Below are 20,552 nucleotides of genomic sequence, written 5' to 3' on the forward strand. Positions count from 1 at the left end.
AAGATGGAGTCAGACAAACCCATCTACAAAACGTGAGAACAAAGTCATTACTACAGGACTGTGTGAGAAAGGGATTTATTCTACAAGAAACTTAGGGGCCACAAATGAGAGAATCCGGGCCTCGTGGCTGGATACTCCGGGCCCCCAGCGTGTTAGGACCAGACGGGGTCTTTGTCCCTGGAGCTTCTCTACTCGGGATAATGAGACTCTGATCTTGGTCATCCGTATGGATAATGGAAATGGAATTACAAAGCTTCTCATATACTTTCCATGTTAAACACAGATGGCTCATGTATGGCACAAAGACGGCACATGTACAGCACACAGACGGCACATGTACAGCACACGGACCGCACACGACGGCTCATGTACAGCACATTGACGGCAAACGGACGGCACGCGTACAGCATATGGATGGCACATGTACAGCACACGGGCGGCATATGTACGGCACACGGACGGCATGCTTACATGGACCCATAGACTTGTACTGGCTCTTTGTCACCTCTGTTGCTGGGAAAACATGGACATGAGAGCAGCACCATAAGTCAAATAGGGGACACATGGCATCGTTGAAAAACATGACAGGTCGTGTTAAGGGGCCATACAGTCACATAATAGAAAACAGCAGAATTGCCGTCTTTTTCTACATCCTACCTCACAAACAGCAGAATACAAAGATAACAAAAACAAGTCCTTCATGTCCCCCAAACTACTAGGGTCATGGACAGGAAACCAGAAAGGTACCAGGGTCATGGACAGGAAACCAGAGAGGTACCAGGGTCATGGACAGGAAACTAGAAAGGTAATGTACCAGGGTCATGGACAGGAAACCAGAAAGGTACCAGGGTCATAGACAGGAAACTAGAAAGGTACCAGGGTCATGGACAGGAAACTAAAAAGGTAATATATCAGGGTCATGGACAGGAAACCAGAGAGGTAAGATACCAGGGTCATGGACAGGAAACCAGAGAGGTAAGATACCAGGGTCATGGACAGGAAACCAGAGAGGTAAGATACCAGGGTCATGGACATGAAACCAGAGAGGTAAGATACCAGGGTCATGGACAGGAAACCAGAAGGGAAATATACCAGGGCCATGGACAGGAAACCAGAGAGGTAAGATTCCAGGATCATGGACAGGAAACCAGAAAGGTAATATGCCAGGGTTATGGACAGGAAACCAGAGAGATAATATACCAGGGTAATGGACAGGAAACTAGAGAGGTAAGATAACAGGGTCATGGACAAGAAACAAGAGAGGTAAGATACCAGGATCATAGACAGGAAACCAGAGAGGTAAGATACCATGGTCATGGACAAGAAATCAGAGAGGTAAGATACCAGGATCATGGACAGGAAACCAGGGAGGTAATATACCAGGGTCATGGACAGGAAACCAGAAAGGTAATATGCCAGGGTTATGGACAGGATACCAGAGATATAATATACCAGGGTCATGGACAAGAAACCAGAGAGGTAATATACCAGGGTCATGGACAGAAAACCAGAGAGGAAATATACCAGGGTCATGGACAGAAAACCAGAGAGGTAAGATACCAGGATCATGGACGGGAAACCAGAGAGGTAATATACCATGGTCATGGACTGGAAACCAGAAAGGTATGATAACAGTATCATGGACAGCAAACCAGAGAGGTAATATACCAGGGTCATGGACAGGAAACCAGAAAGGTAATATACCAGGGTCATGGACAGGAAACCTGAAAGGTAAGCTACCAGGGTCATGGACAGGAAACCAGAGAGGTAATATACCAGGGTCATGGACAGGAAACCAGAAAGGTAAGATAACTGGATCATGGACAGGAAACCAGAGAGGTAATATACCAGGGTCATGGACAGGAAACCAGAAAGGTAATATACCAGGGTCATGGACAGGAAACCAGAGAGGTAAGATGCCAGGGTCAAAATTATGAGGTCCAGAATAAATGTTTGAATAATTTCTTATCTACTGATGTGTATTTTTGTGGCTATTTAAATGTATAAATATTTATAACAATGTTAATTTTATGTAGATTTTATTCTAATTGTTAAAATTAAAATAATTCTAAGCTCAATCTTCACAAACTGAATGCTGCATCACTTCAGAAAGTGAGGTGAACGGAGTTCAATATTTTGTGAATCCGTTCTGCTCACTAATAGCAGTATGGACCGGAGACCTGAAGGACAGTGTAGTAGGGCATAGAGAGAAACAAGGGTTCCAGGACATATGGGCCCCCGATGTCCTGTTAAAAAAACTAAAAAGTAGGAATATCAAGGAATTTATGGAAAAAAGAAGAAAAGAGAAAATGCTGATGGGTAAGTTTTTCATATTAGGCTCAATATATACCTGGCTTGGTTTTAATAAGGTGGAAATATAATTTTCCCACCAGGTTCTGGAATTGACAAGGAAGTTATCGATTGTAACCAGAACCTTTGAAATTTCGGGATATTACAGACCCGCTTTTTAATTTGACATATGTTAAATCTACCGATCTCAAAGAACAACTGCCCATAATAATATATGTTATTCACCATAAATACTGGACGTGAAGCACCATGTATCTTATCAATGGTATCTAGTGGAGCAGAAGCTATCCTCCAGGAACACAGACCAATATAGTATATCATTAATCTGCAGAGAGTTTATCACTATAGTTGGATGGTAGATATAGAAGGGGGAACTAAAATATATTTGGTCATATATATTATATTTATATCTAATTTATAACCCACTTGCTGATTGTCTCTCTTAGGCCAGACACATCACACAATCACAGGGAGTGTGAGGACAAAATAGTATTGTGACCCGGTCACTGCTTCACATAGAGTCTTCATTGCTAGTGCACAAATCAAGAAGCAGGAGAACGTGGCGAACCCCACAATGTCCACATACCAAAGAGGCACACACAGACAAGACAGATCTATAGGGATGATTACATTACCCAGAGGCGCTCTTTTAGGCTATGTGCACACGTAGCGATTTTTAAGCGTTTTTGCTGCGATTTTCGGCGCGAAAACGCTTAAAAATCGTGTACAGAACGCCCCCCATGCATTCCTATGGTATTCCGCACATGCTGTGCTAATGCTGCGCTTTTTTCGGCGGCGGCATCGCGGAAAAAATCACAGCATGCTCATTCTTTTGTGCGGAATCGCAAAGAATTGCCGTGATTCCGCACCCATAGGAATGCATGAGAATCGCTTACTTCCCGCATGTGGCTATGCCCACCATGCAGGAAGTTAAGCGTCTCATGTGCGGTTGGTACCCACGGTGTGGAGGAGAGGAGACTGTCCTCCAGGCCCTGGGTACCATACCCCTGTAAAAAAAAAAGAATAAAAAATAAAAAATCGGGGTATATTTACCTTCCGACGTCCCGCGCTGCATTCCCGGCCTAAGCGTTCCCAGTATTGCCTTGCAGCAAGGTCCTGTGATGACGTAGTCTCGCGAGATCGCTATAGTAACACGAGACCAACGTCATCACAGGTCTCGCAAGGCATTACTGGGAATGCTGAGGCTCGGGATGGCAGCGCGGGACGCCGGAAGGTAAATATACTCCGATTTTTTTTTTTTAGCATTTTAACATTCTATCTTTTACTATTGATGCCGCATAGGCGGCCTCAATAGTAAAAACCTGGTCACACTTGTCAAACACTGTTTGACGAGTGTGACCAACCTGTCAATCACTTTCCAAGCGATGCTTCAAATCGCTTGGAAAGTGCTTGAATAACGCACGCGAAAATCGCGGCAAAATCGCGGTCATAATCGCGGTAAAATCGCGCGGAAAAAAAACCGCGCGATTTCTGGGCAGGAGTCCGGTTTTTAGTGAGCGTTTTAAAACGCTACGTGGGCACATAGCCTTAAGCACGTTTCGCTTGTAATGCTTCCTCAGAAAGGGGTTTCTACAAGCGAAACGCGTGTAATATGCAGTTTGCCCCGTTCTGCTGCTTCTGGATTTATGCACCAGCAATGAAGACTCCATGTGAAGCCGTGACCGTGTCATGCCCATAATGCCACACATGCCCTATGGAATCGGCTTTATAACATTCATTGTTTGTACTATTTTTTGAATGTTTCCATGAGCACTGTCACTTTATGAGTCTACAATGTAATATTTATTCCTGTGTGGATTGTAAACCCGTTCTATATATTCTTTGTATCTGGGTTTATTGTGAATTGACCATTCGGGGAGACCTTACACCTGAGATATGTAATGATATAGGGTGATAAGCGATATACTTGTTATACTTCTTCCATATGGGCTTTCCACTTACAATTATATATATGTAAAGGATTTTTCTAAACTATACTTTGGGACAGATTTAGATTCGTTTTATATACATACCTGATGATTTTTCTCTGCATAATCTCTTCTTTTTATATTTTTTATGTGTTTTGTTGAAATACAGATATATTTCACACTGAAATGTTGTTTATGGGAGTAACGTTTGTAGGCTGTGTTGTTGACTTCTACTTCTGAATATATGGAGGACCTCATTTGGGCTTTTTATATATACATGATTAGACAAACGAACTACATATAGTGATAAAAGGTGTATACATGATAACCTCATACTGCAGGGAAAGACATGTATTCTAGAATACTAAAGAAAGTGATAATACAAAATGACAATATTTAGTATTTCACCAAACGCCATTACAGTCCATAAATCCCCATGTCCCTTTTATCTAATGTCATTACTCACATAACTCTTCACATATTGACTACTGTATTGTCCTCATCACAGACACTACTTACTACCATATGACACCATTACTTACTCTCACAATGCCCTGCAGCTACTCCTATTAACCCTTGTGTATGCCAACCATACCTGCTAATGGCTCTGATGTCATTTTATGTCTCCATTCTGGCTAGAGCTCCCATAAAGTCATCTCATTAGCTGCAAAGTTAGTTAGCGAAAGATTTTCCATGATGGCAGCTCAGTCTGACATGGCTGTTCAATATATTTAGTACTGATCATTCTCGTACAATGAGTGTTTTTATTGTAACACTAGCTGAAGAGCCCGGCGCTGCCCGGGCATAGTAACTAACTGTGGTTAGTTATAGCAAATTATAATTATCCTCCATCCCATAGTCCCGTGCCCATATACCCATCATACATATCCACGATCCCATAGGCCCGTGCCCATATATCCATCATACATATCCTCCATCCCATAGTCGAGTGCCCATATACCCATCATACATCCTCCATCCCATAGTCCCATGCCCATATACCCATCACACATCCTTCATCTCATAATCCCATGCCCATACATATCCTCCATCCCATAGTCCCGTGCCCATATACCCATCATACATATCCTCCATCCCATAGTCCCATGCCCATATACCCACCATACATATCCGCCATCCCATAGTCCCGTGCCCATATACCCGTCATACATATCCTCCATCCCATAGTCCAGTGCCCATATACCCATCACACATCCTCCATCCCATAGTCAACCATTATGACATCATAATGAGCGTCGGGGCTTGCAACCTATGACATCAGCGTCGCCATGGCAACCATTGTGACATCATAATGAGGGGCGGGGCTTGATATGCACACACTTTTTCCCCATTATGTAGCTAGGGGCAAAATTGGTGAATTGGAATGTGTAGGGTTAAAATTTCGCCTCACAACATAGCTTAGGACGCTCTCAGGGTCCAGACGTGTGACTGTGCCAAATTTTGTGGCTGTAGCTGCGACGGTGCGGATGCCTATCCTGGACATACATACATACACACATACATACATACACACACTTGAGCTTTATATATTAGATGGCCAAACATGAGGAATGACAAGGGGTTGTCCTAGTAGTGGTCAACACCTTTAAGAAGATACAATTTTGAGTTAAAATATTTCCAACATTTTGAACATGAAAAAAACTCCCCGTGTGACTTCCCTGATGTTTATTAAGAGTTGATTTTGGTAGAAAACATTTCCCACATTAAGAACATGAAAATGGTTTCTCCCCTGTGTGAGTTTTTTAGTGACTAAGAAGAAGAGAAGATTTCTTCACAAAACATTTCCCACATTCTGAGCAGGAAAAAGGCTTCTCCCCTGTGTGAGTTCTATGGTGTTTAACCAAGTGTGATTTCCAGTTAAAACATTTCCCACATTCTGAACAGCAAAAAGGCTTCTCCCCTGTGTGAGTTCTTTGATGATTAACCAAATCTGATTTCCAGTTAAAACATTTCCCACATTCTGAACAGCAAAAAGGCTTCTCCCCTGTGTGAATTCTTTGGTGACTAACAAAATGTGATTTCTTTGAAAAACATTTCCCACATTCTGAACAGGAAAAAGGTTTCTCCCCTGTGTGAGTTATACGGTGCATAATCAAATCTGATTTCCTTGTAAAACATTTCCCACATTCTGAACAGGAAAAAGGCTTCTCACCTGTGTGAGTTCTATGGTGATTAACCAAATGTGATTTCTGGATAAAACATTTCCCACATTCTGAACATGAAAAAGGCTTCTCCCCTGTGTGAGTTCTCTGGTGCTTAACACAATCTGATTTCTTTGTAAAACATTTCCCACATTCTAAACAGCAAAAAGGCTTCTCCCCTGTGTGAGTTCTCTGGTGCTTAACCAAATCTGATTTCTTTGTAAAACATTTCCCACATTCTAAACAGCAAAAAGTCTTGTCCCCTGTGTGAGTTCTATGGTGACTAACCAAATCTGATTTCTGGTTAAAACATTTCCCACATTCTGAACAGGAAAAAGGTTTCTCGCCTGTGTGAGTTTTATGGTGAGTAACAAAATGTGATTTATGTGCAAAACATTTCCCACATTCTGAACAGGAAAAAGGCTTCTCCCCTGTGTGGTTTCTATGGTGATTAGCCACATATGATTTCTTTGCAAAACATTTCCCACATTCTGAACAGGAAAAAGGCTTCTCACCCGTGTGGGTTCTTTGGTGATTAAACAAATCTGATTTCTGGATAAAACATTTCCCACATTCTGAACAGGAAAAAGGCTTCTCGCCAGTGTGAGTTCTATGGTGCTTAACCAAATCTGATTTCTGGCTAAAACATTTCCAACATTCTGAACAGGAAAAAGGTTTCTCCCCTGTGTGAGTTTTCTGGTGTGTAACAAAATTAGATTTCTTGTTAAAACATTTCCCACATTCTGAACATGAAAAAGACTTCTCCCCTGTGTGAGTTTTCTGGTGTGTAACAAAATTAGATTTCTGGTTAAAACATTTCCCACATTCTGAGCATGAAAAAGGTTTCTCCCCTGTGTGAGTTTTTTTGGTGACTAAGAAGAGATGATTTCCTCACAAAACATTTACCACATTCTAAACAGGAAAAAGGTTTCTCCCCTGTGTGAGTTCTATGGTGACTAACCAAATCTAATTTCTTATTAAAACATTTCCCACATTCTGAACAGCAAAAAGGCTTCTCCACTGTATGATTCCTTTGGTGCTTAACCAAATCTGATTTCTTTGTACAACATTTCCCACATTGTGAACAGGAAAATCTATTCTCTGTTATGTGAATTTTTTCATGTTTAGGAAAAGTCTTTTCAAGAAAACTATTTCCATATTCTGAATCTGAAAATGGCTCCTTTCCTTTAGAATCAATTAATTTTTTAATGCTTATATTGTGACTTTGATTTTCCTTAGTAGTTGGTAATGAGCCAAAAGATGGGACCTGTTTCATAGGATCAGATGACAGATCTTTGCTGTGAATGGATGATGATATATCTGGAGTAATGGCATTCACTTCAGTTGTATCCTGTGAGATCTCAAGATCATCAGATTTAAAAACTGAAGATGTCAGCGTTACTAAAAATAAAACCAGTTAGTAATTTTGAATACAATATCTTCAAATGTTATACTTTTGAGCATTTCTACTTAAGCTGTCCATAAAAGATACAAGCTTTTTAAAACCATTGAATTATTCACCAAGACAATGATAGTTCACAGTCTAATCGAAAGCCTCATAGCATGAACCAGTGCATCATGGTGTTCAATGGTTTGTTCATTCTGCCTCCCAAACATGGAATAAAAAGCCACCAAACAATGTTATATAGGTGAAAATTATACCAATAAAACTTCTACTCATTTCACGGAAACACAAGACACCACTAAGGTCCATCATCTGTCAGAAGAAAACCAAAAGGTTTCCACAATATTTGTGGCTCAAAAGCTCTTGAAAAGCAACATGGCTTCCATAAACCAATCCAGCAACATCCGCTCTCCCAAAGTCAAATATCCACTCTCTTCTGAGCCTTGTAGTGCACCCAAACCATATTTAGCATCCATATATTTGGCATTACTATAGTGAGAAGAACCCACTTAATTTACGGTGTATGTTTCCTGGAGCACAATCTGGGCATTATGTGTTGGATAATAAAATGGCAAATGTGCAATTTTCATGTTGCAACATCCAGTGCGAGCTAATTTCCGTAAAGTGTCACTACTCCCATAGAATAATTCACTGAGGGTTATAATTTCCATAATGGAGTCACTTTATGGGGATTTCTACTGCTTTAGTTTCCTGTAATTGTGTTATATTAGGGCATCTGCAGATGGTGTGTCCCCTCTCCACTGGAATCTGCTCCTGCGATGTTTGATTCCATCACCAAGCAGCGCCTTATTTATGGTGCAGGCGTTGCTGGTAATAGAAGAGACGTCGAAACCAGAAGCTCTGGGTGGCGCTGGCTCTGTCCAGCCACTAAGATTAGGGTGCCTGAGACCAGTAGTTTCATCCAGCCTGGCAGTATGGGTTTATGTGCTGTCCAGCAATCTGGTAGCAATCTACTACCTGCTTAAGCCAATTAGAAGGCACCAAACCCTACTAAAGCTTGAAGCATATTCCCGGAATCTGCCAGATACCGCCTTGTTCTCCTCTGGTTCAGTCCTCTGTGCTCAGCTGGTGTATTTGTTTCCTGGTGTAATCCCAGCCCGCTTAGTGACTACACTTGTGTCTTCTGATTTTGTACTTTCTCTGCCTTCCTGGTTATGACCAACTACCTGACTATTCTTCTTGCCATCTCACCCCACAGAATAGCAGGTAACACCATGGCCCAAGCCTAGGGGTCTCTGTGTAAGTCCAGATCCATGAAGAGGGGTTAAGGGATGATGAGCAAGGCAATCATGGGATCTGGAAAATAGAGTAGATAGAGCCAAGCCTTCTCACAGTGGCCATCTTTGGATCTGCCAGGTGATCACTAACAGTGCTCCCAATACATCGTGTCTGCAAACTATTCCATCAAGATCTGTGTACGAATAGCTAAATGGCGCTCCTTCCTTTCTTAACCCTACCATGTGCCCAGAAAGTAGTGTACAACCACATATAGGGGATTGTTGGATTGAAGAGACATTGGGAAATAATTTGTAAGGTCCATTTGTTTCCTATTATCCTGGTGAAAACTCTCTGGGTAATTATAGTTTGGGGCACGGTGGCTCTTGGCAATCTAAACTATCGTAAGGGCCAATATTTTCCATCAGATGAGTTTCAAGAAGAAATATTAAATATTCATAGAGAACGTTTTATAATAGTGCAGAGCTGAGGTGTCTTAAATTTAGATCTCAGGCATTTGGCAGAGGTAATGGAGACCTTATTTTAAAGGCTACCAGGTAGTTGCAGACTCACATAAGTGAGGCAGGCCGATCCCACCATCATCAGACTACCATACAAAATGAACCTCTACAAAAAGAACTAGAATAAAAAAACATGTTACCGAATTTTTTGGATAATAAGATGCTCAGGATTATAAGACGCACCCCAAATTTTGAGGAGAAAAATAGGAATTTTTTTTAATAACACGGTGGTGCTTCTTATAATCCATGCGCCTTATTGCTGTGGTGAAGCGGGGTCCCAGGGTCGCTGCTGGAGGAGGCAGGAGTGGGGTGATGCTGCAGGCCACAGGGTGGGATGAGGGGGTGTCCGATGTGCAGTGCACCGCTGCGAGTGTTTGGAGCTGCTGGGGTGTCTGCCACTGCCCAAGGTGGCCGCCTCCGCTGCTGCTGCTCGGGGTGTCCACCGCTGCTGCTGCTGTCTGAAGTGTCCGCCGCTGCGGGGGGGACTCTGCCGACTTTTCGTGATAGGCCAGAGCCCCTCGCATGTCCGTGGTTTCCACCTGTGCGTTGGACTCCGTGAACATGGGTGCTGGGGGTGCGGCGCATGCGCAGATGGAGATCTCGGTATCAAGATCTCAGGATGAGATTTCAGCCCTGAAATAAGATCTCAGGATTCTAGGAAGCCAACAGCATCATTACCCTCCACTTTCTCTTACAGGCCCAGTATAATATTTTTCATCAAGTGATTTTCTAACTAGCCAGCACATTCTACGTACGCTGTCATTTGGCTTATCTGGGCAGGTAACGGTCAGCGTCTCCTAATCCCAGGGAGTAGGTGGCTCCTCCAGGTTGTAAGGTCTATAGAAAAGGGCTTTCAATGCCCAAAGTCATTTGAACAGTTTTGGGTGGAGGAGAATGTTGTGGTCTAGAGGCAAAATGGTGATCATGGTAATACAGCCGGACTACACCACCGATAAAGCAGCCACAGCCGGTGACTGAGAGGAATCTGTGACTTCTCTGCATTCAGTGGTTACTACTCACCTGGGTAGTCATATGTGGGAATCTCCTCTTTACACCGCTCATCATCTCTCACATATGTCTCTGTAGTATTAATATGGGTCAGATCATCACCCTGAAACAAATATTGTAAAAGTCACCGACAGATGGAGAAGTCCCATCTATGATCAGCTCTAATCCTGCCATCTCCACCGTTCTCATTACACAAGTATAAAACATATAATACTGGTGGATAAAACAAGACTGAGCACAAGACCTTCACAGCCGTCTACACATCATAGGGGAGATCTCCTGACACCTTCTCTCCATCTACCTGATGATCCTGAGGAGCACTGGGATCTTCTTGGTTACAGTCCTGTGGAAGAAGAGGACGGGGACATCTCTCTGGTGTTGTCCTCTTACTGGATAGATCTGGAGGAAACACATACAGGGACTGAATTCATTCTCTACATACAGATAATTATAGGCCGTGTGTATTTAGTCCTGTCTGTTACCTGGAGATGTGAGGGGCTGGGGATCCTCCATTATGACGTTCTTGTACAGATCTCTGTGTCCTTCTAAATACTCCCACTCCTCCATGGAGAAATAGACAGTGACATCCTGACACCTTATAGGAACCTGACACATACAATGATACCGTCATCCCCGATCCCTTCATAGTGTTACTGTATAATGTCCCAGCATTCCCAGCAGGGTCACCTCTCCAGTCAGCAGCTCAATCATCTTGTAGATGAGTTCTAGGATCTTCTGCTCATTGATGTCCTCATGGATCAGGGGGTGAGGTGGAGGCCCCGTGATTGGGCTCAGGGGTCTTCCCCATCCCTCGGACACAGGGTCCTGACAGCGATCACTAGAGGTCTTCTTCACCACTGTGTAATCCTGGTAATGGAGAGACACATTAATAAATCTCACTACAGACATTTCCAGAGTCCTCACCTCTCCAGTTCTGTCCATCTGTTATTCCCATAGATAAGAATGATGTAATGTGAAGTCATCAGAATCTCTCACCTCTCCAGTGAGACGGAAGAGGATCTCTAGGGTGAGGTGTAACATCCTCTCCGCCATCTTGTCTCTGTCCATATCCATCCTTGATGAGTAAATCAGGAAAATTCTCTTTTGTAGAAGATCTTCACTGAGAGGATCCGATATTGTAGAGACCTGAATGAGAAGAAGATGATCCGATGTAACATCATAAGAATCCTGTGTAATAATACAATTACTGGAGATAATAAGGGAAACATATGAGGAGATATATTATCTTACAGGGTTTAGTTTTCTCCCCTGACATCTACTAATAAAACCTATATATTTAGGCCACAGACAACAAGCAGTTTCCTCCTCGGAGTCGGCAGCTGAACACGTTCTTCATAGACTCATCTTCCATAACGCTAATTCTCGTCTCATTGCCGACACTGGAATCGGCATTAGCAATACTGCAGGAGATATTCATTACACGCGACATGAGAAATAACTCCTTCATGATGAGGACGACATCTTCATCTTCTACTACGGCTCTAGAAACAGATTTGGCCAGAGTCGGTCACTGACTCCATCCCCACCGGCCGTCTATATGAAGGTTTCCCGTCTTCCCCGCACTGGAATCTTCTATCCTGTTAGATCTCAGCTCTGAGTCACACACAGAAGTTTGAGGCTTTAAAAAAGATCTTTTGCTTCCACAATCAACGTGGACAGAAATGATCTTATCCCAAAGTCTCCATGTACAGTGATTTATGGGGTTTATTTCTGGCCTTAGGCTTTCCTATATTACAAGAAAAACTCCAGAAAAAGCCGATATTAAAATGTTTCTAAAGAAAATTGGCTCCAACAATTCTTGTAAGAAGAAAAAATCAGAAGACACATTTTATAATTTATCACATGTTAAACATTTATTAAAAAGAAATGAATCTTTTTGTGCCCCAGGACATAGATGTACACCGCAGGGACGGCACAGATGAGGCTTTAACAAAAACCCTGAAAAGCAAACATGGCATCTAAGAAGGTGTGACAGAGTCCGGCTGAATGCCCCCCGCCCCCAAGTACTCGATAGTATGGGGCGGCCTAGTTACTCCGATACTTACATGCCTAATAATGGGGTCTGGGCTGCAATGTATGAAGGTCTATTAGGCCGGGCCAGAGGCAGCGCCCAATAAGTTACCTTATAACGCCCCCATATACATTAGGCTAAAGTTCCATGAAAGCACTGATTTCGGGGGGTTTGGCCGACCATATAATGTATTTGGGGGCCTCCCGACAGATGATGTCAGGGCAGAGAAGGATCTGGCATCCTGAATTTCAGAGGATAATCCGTTTGTTCTTCCTGTAGATAATCCTCCTCTAGAGGAGTCTGGAGGCGACTCTCTCATACAGACCACAGGAAAGCTGGAATATTTGTGTGTATGGGGGAGTCGGGAGAGATCGCCAATGAAGAGAAGGATGAATGAACTCATGGAGATCAACATCCGACACTGCGGAGACACCATCACGTGTTTCTCAACGCAGTGATTCTAGAGCACTGCCCCCATCCCTTATGGGAAATATGTAAAACATGCAAAACAGAAGCCGCGGAGACACCATCACGTGTTTCTCAACGCAAGCAATGACCAGCCAGGTCTTTGCCCGGGAAGGAACAACCACGGGAAGGGCAGTCTCCAATGAAGGAAACCACCTATGCCAAAACATGGTATCCATCCACATACAGCTGTTTCGGGGTATTGCCCCTCATCAGTGTGGAGTAGGAAACTGGCTGGTAGGAGCAATGCCTAGTAAAAAGACTATGAAGAGAAGGATGAATGAACTCATGGAGATCAACATCCGACACTGCGGAGACACCGTCTGCCAAATGACCGTTCAGCCAACTCTGATCTCATGTGTGTGGGGCCGTTAGTATTACACTGACAGGCAGTGATGATACACGGCACTACAGTAGTACAGGGCATCACCGGAGCCATCAGAGGCTTGTATGTTGTACGATCGCACTGATCAGAGGGGTTTAAAAAAGGTTTAAAGTGGGAAAAAAAAAAATCACAGTTTCAGCAACAAGAAATATCCATCACTATATGGAAAGCAGAGTCACTGCACAATGTTAGTTACGTCACGTCCATAACTACTTTATTATACTCTATTATCCTGTACACAGTGGAGTAGATAGAAATCACAGATCCCACAGCAATAGCTGGAAATGGACCCTCCAACCTAAAGAAAAAAAACTCTCTCAATCTATATACACTGTTCAAAAAAATAAATGGAACGCTTAAACAACAGAATATGACTCCAAATAAATCAAACTTCTGTGAAATCAAACGGTCCACTTAGGAAGCAACACTGATTGACAATCAATTTCACATGCTGTTGTGCAAATGGAATAGACAACAGATGGAAATTATTGGCAATCATCAAGACACCCTCAATAAAGGAGTAGTTCTGCAGGTGGGGACCACATCTCAGTATCAATGCTTTCTGGCTGATGTTTTGGTCACTTTTGAATGTCGGTTGTGCTTTCACACTCGTGGTAGCATGAGACGGCCCCTACAACCCACACAAGTGGCTCAGGTAGTGCAGCTCATCCAGGATGGCACATCTATGCGAGCTGTGGCAAGAAGGTTTGCTGTGTCTGTCAGCGTAGTGTCCAGAGGCTGGAGGCGCTACCAGGAGACAGGCCAGCACACCAGGAGACGTGGAGGGGGCAGTATGCGGGCAACAACCCAGCAGCATGACCACTACCTCCACCTTTGTGCAAGGAGGAACAGGAGGAGCACTGCCAGAGCCCTGCAAAATGATCTTCAGCAGGCCACAAATGTTCATGTGTCTGCACAAAAGGTTAGAAAATGACTCCATTAGGATGGTCTGAGGGTGTGACATCCACAGATGGGGGTTGTGCTCACAGCCCAACACCGTACAGGACGCTTGGCATTTGCCACAGAACACCAAGATTGGCAAATTCACCACTGGCGCCCTGTGCTCTTCACAGATGAAAGCAGGTTCACACTGAGCACATGTGACAGACATGACAGAGTCTGGAGACGCTGTGGAGAGCGATCTTGTCATGCCTGCGCCGCCAGTACCGGCACTGCCTGTCAGGTCCGGTGTCACCTATCTCACCGGGTCCCGCTCTTCTTGCTGCTGCTGCTCCCACGGTTCCCCGCTTACCGCTATGGCCGCCGCACGACACCCTCAGCCTCCCATCCTGCAGCCCGGGGGATTCAGCACGAGGGTTCCTCTTCCTGTCCTGCTCCAGGTATGCACCTTAGGCCGTGGGCGCGCGCCCTTCTCACTTAACCCCTTCTGCACCACCCCATGTGGAGCAATCACCAATCAAGCTCCAGCACAGGGTATATCAGGCGGCTCCTCCCTCATGGAGGCGCCTGATTATCGTGTGCCTTCCGTACGGTATTCTGGCCCCGTCTGGTCACTCCAGTCTACAGTCGCTCCTGACTCCAGTCGCTCCTGACTCCAGTCGCTCCTGACCCCTGTTGCTCCTGGCTCCGGTCACTCCTGACTCCAGTCGCTCTGCCTTGTCTGTCTCACCCGCACCTGGGCCGCCCCTCTTGGTATCAGCTGTCACGGTATTCGACTCCTTCGGGCCTGCTCCTGATGGTCCCTGTATAGGGGTCGGCACCACCTGGCCAGCTCACCCCAGGGATCCCGGTACCATGACCCAGAGGGTACACTCTTGCTACTCATAACAGTATAATCAGGCCATGAACCCCGCTGGTGCCTCGGCAGCCACCCAAAAGGAACTACTCTTTTTGCGGCAGAACCAAACCCGGATTATGGCTTTTATGAAGTCCATGGACACTCGGTTATCCGCAATTCAAACCTCCGATCCAGGGAGCGCCCCTCTGCTCGTGGGACTCCAGCAGGAGCTCGCGCAGCAGCGTGATACTCAGTCCCATATTCTAAATTACATTTCATCTGTTGATGACCGTTTGCAGTCCCTGCAGTCGTCCACAGCGGCCTCTGTCCCGCCCCGCGACCCTGCACATCACCCACCGCCACGTTTGGGGAAGCTTCCTAGGTATAGCGGGGATCCCAAATTATGCCGGGGGTTTCTTAACCAGTGCCGCCTACATTTTGAGCTGCTGCCCCAGCAATACCTGTCTGATAGGGCTAAGGTGGCATTTATCATGTCCCATCTCGAGGGGGAGGCCTTGGCATGGGTGAACCCCCTGTGGGAGCGGGATGATCCGGTGGTATCCAGCCTACATGACTTTCTGGATACTTTCCGCCGGGTCTTTGACGAGCCCGGGCGTCTGGCCTCCACCACGGAGTCCCTTTTCAATCTCCGACAGGAAACTCTTACCGTGGGACAGTTCACTATCCGCTTCCGGACCCTGGCCTCAGAGCTCGGGTGGAATAATGAGGCATAGGTAGGGGCCTTTTGGAGGGGGCTTTCGGGGAAAATCAAGGACGAGCTTGCTGGTCGGGACACCCCCCACCTCTTTACAGGACCTTATATCCCTGGCTACTCATATTGACTTGCGGTTCCAGGAATGCTCCCGCGAGGCAGTCAGGGAGAGAGGCCAGTCTAGGTTCAATCCTGCCCCCAGTCCTCGTTCGTTCAAGCCTGCCAGTAGTTCTGCCCCGGAGCCCATGCAGGTGGATCGCGTTAAGCTATCAGTGCTGCGGCGCAGGGAAAGGTTACGGCAAGGTTTATGCCTCTATTGTGGTGGAACCAACCACTTCCTGCGTTCCTGTCCTGAGAGGCCGGGAAACTCCTCCGCCTAGGCCAGGTAAGAGAGGCCTTCCTAGGTGACTCTGTTCCCTCTCTACCCCTTACCATCTCAGCTTTAATTCTCCTAGGTTGGGAGAGTAGATCTGTGGAGGCATATGTGGACTCGGGTGCGGCGGGCAACTTCATTCGGATGGAAAAGGTGGACAAGTTCCGGATTCCTGTCATCACCCTTGAAGAGCCGCGTGTGATCACCTCGGTGGATGGCAAGCCGTTACCTGTTCCCGTCAGCACGGTCACTCTCGAGCTGGAAATGCATATCGGAGCTCTTCACCGGAAGAGAATTGCTTTTTATGTTTTGCCTAATTTGTCTCACGCTCTGCTCCTTGACCTGCCCTGGCTCAGGTCGCATGAGCCAGTCCTTGCTTGGCGCTCCGGGGAAGTCCTCCGCTGGGGTCACGCTTGCCTAGAACGTTGTCTGCTGCTTGTTACCCGTACCAGTCTGCACCAAGTGCCCGCAGACCTTCCGGGGCTTCCCGTGGCCTACCATTCATTTGCGGATGTCTTCAACAAGAAGGAAGCCGAGACCCTTCCTCCGCATCGGGCCTACGATTGCTCAATGGAGCTAGTTCCTGGAGCTTCTCCTCCCAGGGGAAGAATACACCCGTTGTCACCTGCAGAAACCTCAGCCATGTCGGAGTACATCCAGGAAAACTTGGCCAGGGGCTTTATCCGGAAGTCGTCTTCTCCAGCAGGGGCCGGGTTTTTCTTTGTTCGTAAGAAGGATGGATCCCTTCAACCTTGCATTGACTACCGAGGCTTAAATAACATCATGGTCAAGAATAGGTATCCTCTACCACTTATCCCCGAACTGATGACCGCCTGCCTGGTGCCCGGATCTTTACCAAACTGGATCTATGGGGGGCCTACAATTTGGTCCGAATACGTGCTGGAGATGAGTGGAAGACCGCCTTCAACACGCGGGATTGCCATTATGAATATTTGGTCATGCCCTCTGGACTTTGTAACGCCCCAGCGTTCTTCCAAGAATTTGTTAACAACGTTTTCCGGGATCTTCTATACTACTCGTGCCTCGTGGTGTATTTAGATGACATCCTCATCTTTTCATCAGACCTGCCCTCTCACAGGAGGAGTGTTCGCCTGGTCTTGAAACGCTTGCAGGAGAATCAACTTTATGCCAAGTTGGAGAAATGCCTGTTCGAGCAGACCTCCCTACCCTTCTTGGGGTATATCATCACGGACTCGGGGTTGCGAATGAACCCAGAGAAATTGTCCGCGGTGCTCAAATGGCCACGACCTGCCGGAGTGAAGGCCATTCAACGGTTTTTGGGCTTCGCAAATTACTATAGGCAATTCATCCCGCACTTCTCTGCTTTAACCAAGCCTATTGTTGCCCTTACCCGGAAGGGAGCAAGACCGAACATCTGGCCCTCGGAAGCTGAAGATGCATTTTTCACCCTGAAGCGGGCCTTTGCTACGGATCCGGTTTTGCATCGGCCAGAGGTCGGCAAGCCCTTTGTCTTCGAGGTAGATGCATCTTCTACTGGGGCAGGGGCGACTCTTTCCCAAAAGGGCGCTTGACTCCGTGCGGGTTCTTCTCCAAGTCATTTTCACCCGCAGAGTGTAACTACATGATTGGGGATCGGGAGTTGCTGGCCATAAAGATGGCGCTGGAGGAGTGGCGTTATCTCCTGAAAGGGGTGGTCCATCCCTTCACCATATTCACTGACCACAAAAACTTGGCCTACCTCCAGTCGGCTCAAAGACTTAACTCCAGACAAGCCAGGTGGTCATTGTTTTTCTCTCACTTCGACTTTGAGCTCCACTTCCTACCCGGTGACAAAAATACCAAAGCAGATGCTCTCTCCCAGTCCCTGCAGTCACCCGAAGTGGAGGAGGCTCCGTCGCATGTTATCGATCCTGCCCGAGTTATCACGGTAGCTCCTGTGAATCTTGATTCCGTGCCACCTGGCAAGACCCTCATCCCGCAAGACAAAAGGGCAGAAGTACTACGCTGGGGCCACTCCTCCAAGATCGCTGGACATGTCGGCATCAAGAGGACCCTTGTGCTGGTTTCCCGTTATTACTGGTGGCCTTCTCTATGCCAAGATGTGTCAGACTTCATGGCCTCCTGCTCAATTTGCGCCAGGAACAAGGTACCTAGAAGCTTGTCCTCCGGCCTTCTTCTGCCGTTGCCTGTTCCCGAAGCTCCTTGGCAACATATCACCATGGATTTTGTTACCGACTTACCCCTCTCTTCTGGATGCACGACTGTTCTGGTGGTAGTCGATCGGTTTTCCAAGATGGCCCATTTTATCCCGTTACCCGGCTTGCCCACAGCTTCTAAATTGGCTAAAATCTACATTCATCAGATTTTCAGATAACACGGATTTCCTCAGCGAATCTTGTCTGACCGCGGGGTACAGTTTACCTCCTGCTTCTGGAGAGCACTCTGTAAACTCTTGGGCATATCCCTGGATTTCTTTTCTGCTTATCATCCACAGACCAACGGGCAAGTCGAACGGGTCAACCAAGTCTTGACCTCCTACCTGCGGAACTTCTCTAACGCTCATCGTGACAATTGGGTCGATCTTCTTCCATGGGCAGAGTTTGCCATAACAATCACTCCAATGAATCCACCACCAGGTATCCGTTTTTGTGGTCTCTGGTCAGAATCCAGGTGTGCCTCTTCCATTATCTTCATCCTCCGGCGTACCCGCCGCCGGTGCCCTCTCCCAAGAGTTTTCCCAGGTCTGGAGGAAGACCAAAGAGGCTCTTATACAAGCTGCGGCCGGGATGAAAAAACATGCCGACAAGAGGCGGAGGGATCTCCCACCATACCATCCAGGAGACAAGGTCTGGCTGTCGACCAAGCACATCCGCTTGAAAATCCCTTCACATAAATTGGGCCCCCGGTACATCGGTCCCTTCGAGGTTCTTGGACGCATCAACAATACGGCCTACAGATTGAGGCTGCCTGCTTCACTCCGGGTCCATAAAGTCTTCCATATCTCGCTCCTAAAACCGGTCATCCTCAATCAGTTCTGTGTTATGAATGAGTCACCGGAGGAGGAAAAAACAAAAATACAAGCTAAGTCCAGAAAACCGGAGAGGTTGGTAGCTAGCGGATTGCAGACCCCTGATCCTATTCACAACAACTAACAGTAGCCGTGGGGAGTTCCTACGGTGGTCCTAGACCCCTCGTCACAGCCGGAGAACTAAATAAGCCTAAAGAAAGAAAGGGGAAATCTAAACTGCCCCAGAGCAGACCCCAAAGCAATAGACAGCCCCCAACAAGTACTGATGGTGAAAACAGATGAAAACACAAACACAGGCAGAAAGACAGGCTGAACAAACGATGGGGCCCAACTAACTAGATAGGATAGGACAGAAAAGATGCTGGCTGCAATCCGCAAAAACCCTACCAAAAATGTCCCAACCGTCTGACAGGAAAAAAGGCCCTGAAGTCGCTAGACTTCAAAATCACTATATCAGCACTTAGGTATATTCTGAAAACAGAGCAAAGAGATCAACTGATCAGAGACAAAAATGGAGTTCAGCCAGTCCCAGAAAGGGCTGGCTGAACACAAACACTAAGTAAACCAGACAAAATCTCATGGAATAATTGCAGAGCAAAAGCTTAGCTTTAGTAGACAGGAACTAAACTGGATGCAAGAGCTCAGAGCAGAAAGGATCACCAGCAACCCTGCAGGGCATCGGCTGCCTTATATCCACTCAGAGATTCCAGATGTCCAATCACAATCCACCTGTTCAGATGACAGGTTCTTCCCATCCAAATCAATTTCACTACCTCCTTTCACCAGCGGAGGGAGTTCATCAGACATCAAAGGTGAAGGAGAAAATGAACTCATAACAGTTCTGTCCTGCGCCTCCCGTTGTTCCTCAGCCAGTAGGGGACGATGACGTCTTCGAAATGATGGATATTCTGGCCATGAAAAAGGTTAGGGGAAAGACTTTTTTTCTCATTGATTGGAGAGAGTTCGGGCCTGAGGAGAGGTCTTGGGAATCGCGAGAGAATGTTGATGCTCCTCGCATCATGGACAGATTCTTGGCCAATCTCAGAAGGAGGAGACGTAAAGGGGGGGAACTGTCATGACTGCGCCGCCGTTGCCTATGACTGCTCTGTGCACACAGGACCTGTGATGAGGTCACAGGAGGGGAGGAGTCAGGGGTCACATGATAAGGGGCCTCAGAGTGTTCAGGACTCAGTGTGCTGGAGCGCTCCCGATAATCAGCTGAGTGTGTAGCGCTGTGTGATAGTCACAGCACCTGCATGGAGGGCGA

The 20,552-nt window shown here is 46.2% G+C and overlaps 1 protein-coding gene across 1 annotated transcript in view; it reads right to left on the reverse strand.

Annotated features, from left to right (window-relative positions):
- The window catches only part of LOC141082326 (uncharacterized), a 124,778-nt gene that overhangs the window by 45,891 nt on the left and 58,335 nt on the right, over positions 1-20,552 (reverse strand). Inside the window, 1 exon segment of the mRNA XM_073566272.1 lies at positions 6,875-7,227. Within this exon segment, the coding sequence (XP_073422373.1) occupies positions 6,875-7,227 (353 nt within the window).

Source organism: Dendrobates tinctorius, unplaced genomic scaffold, assembly GCF_039654945.1.
Source record: "Dendrobates tinctorius isolate UK_male_01 unplaced genomic scaffold, ASM3965494v1 ptg000017l, whole genome shotgun sequence".
NCBI lineage: Eukaryota > Metazoa > Chordata > Amphibia > Anura > Dendrobatidae > Dendrobates > Dendrobates tinctorius.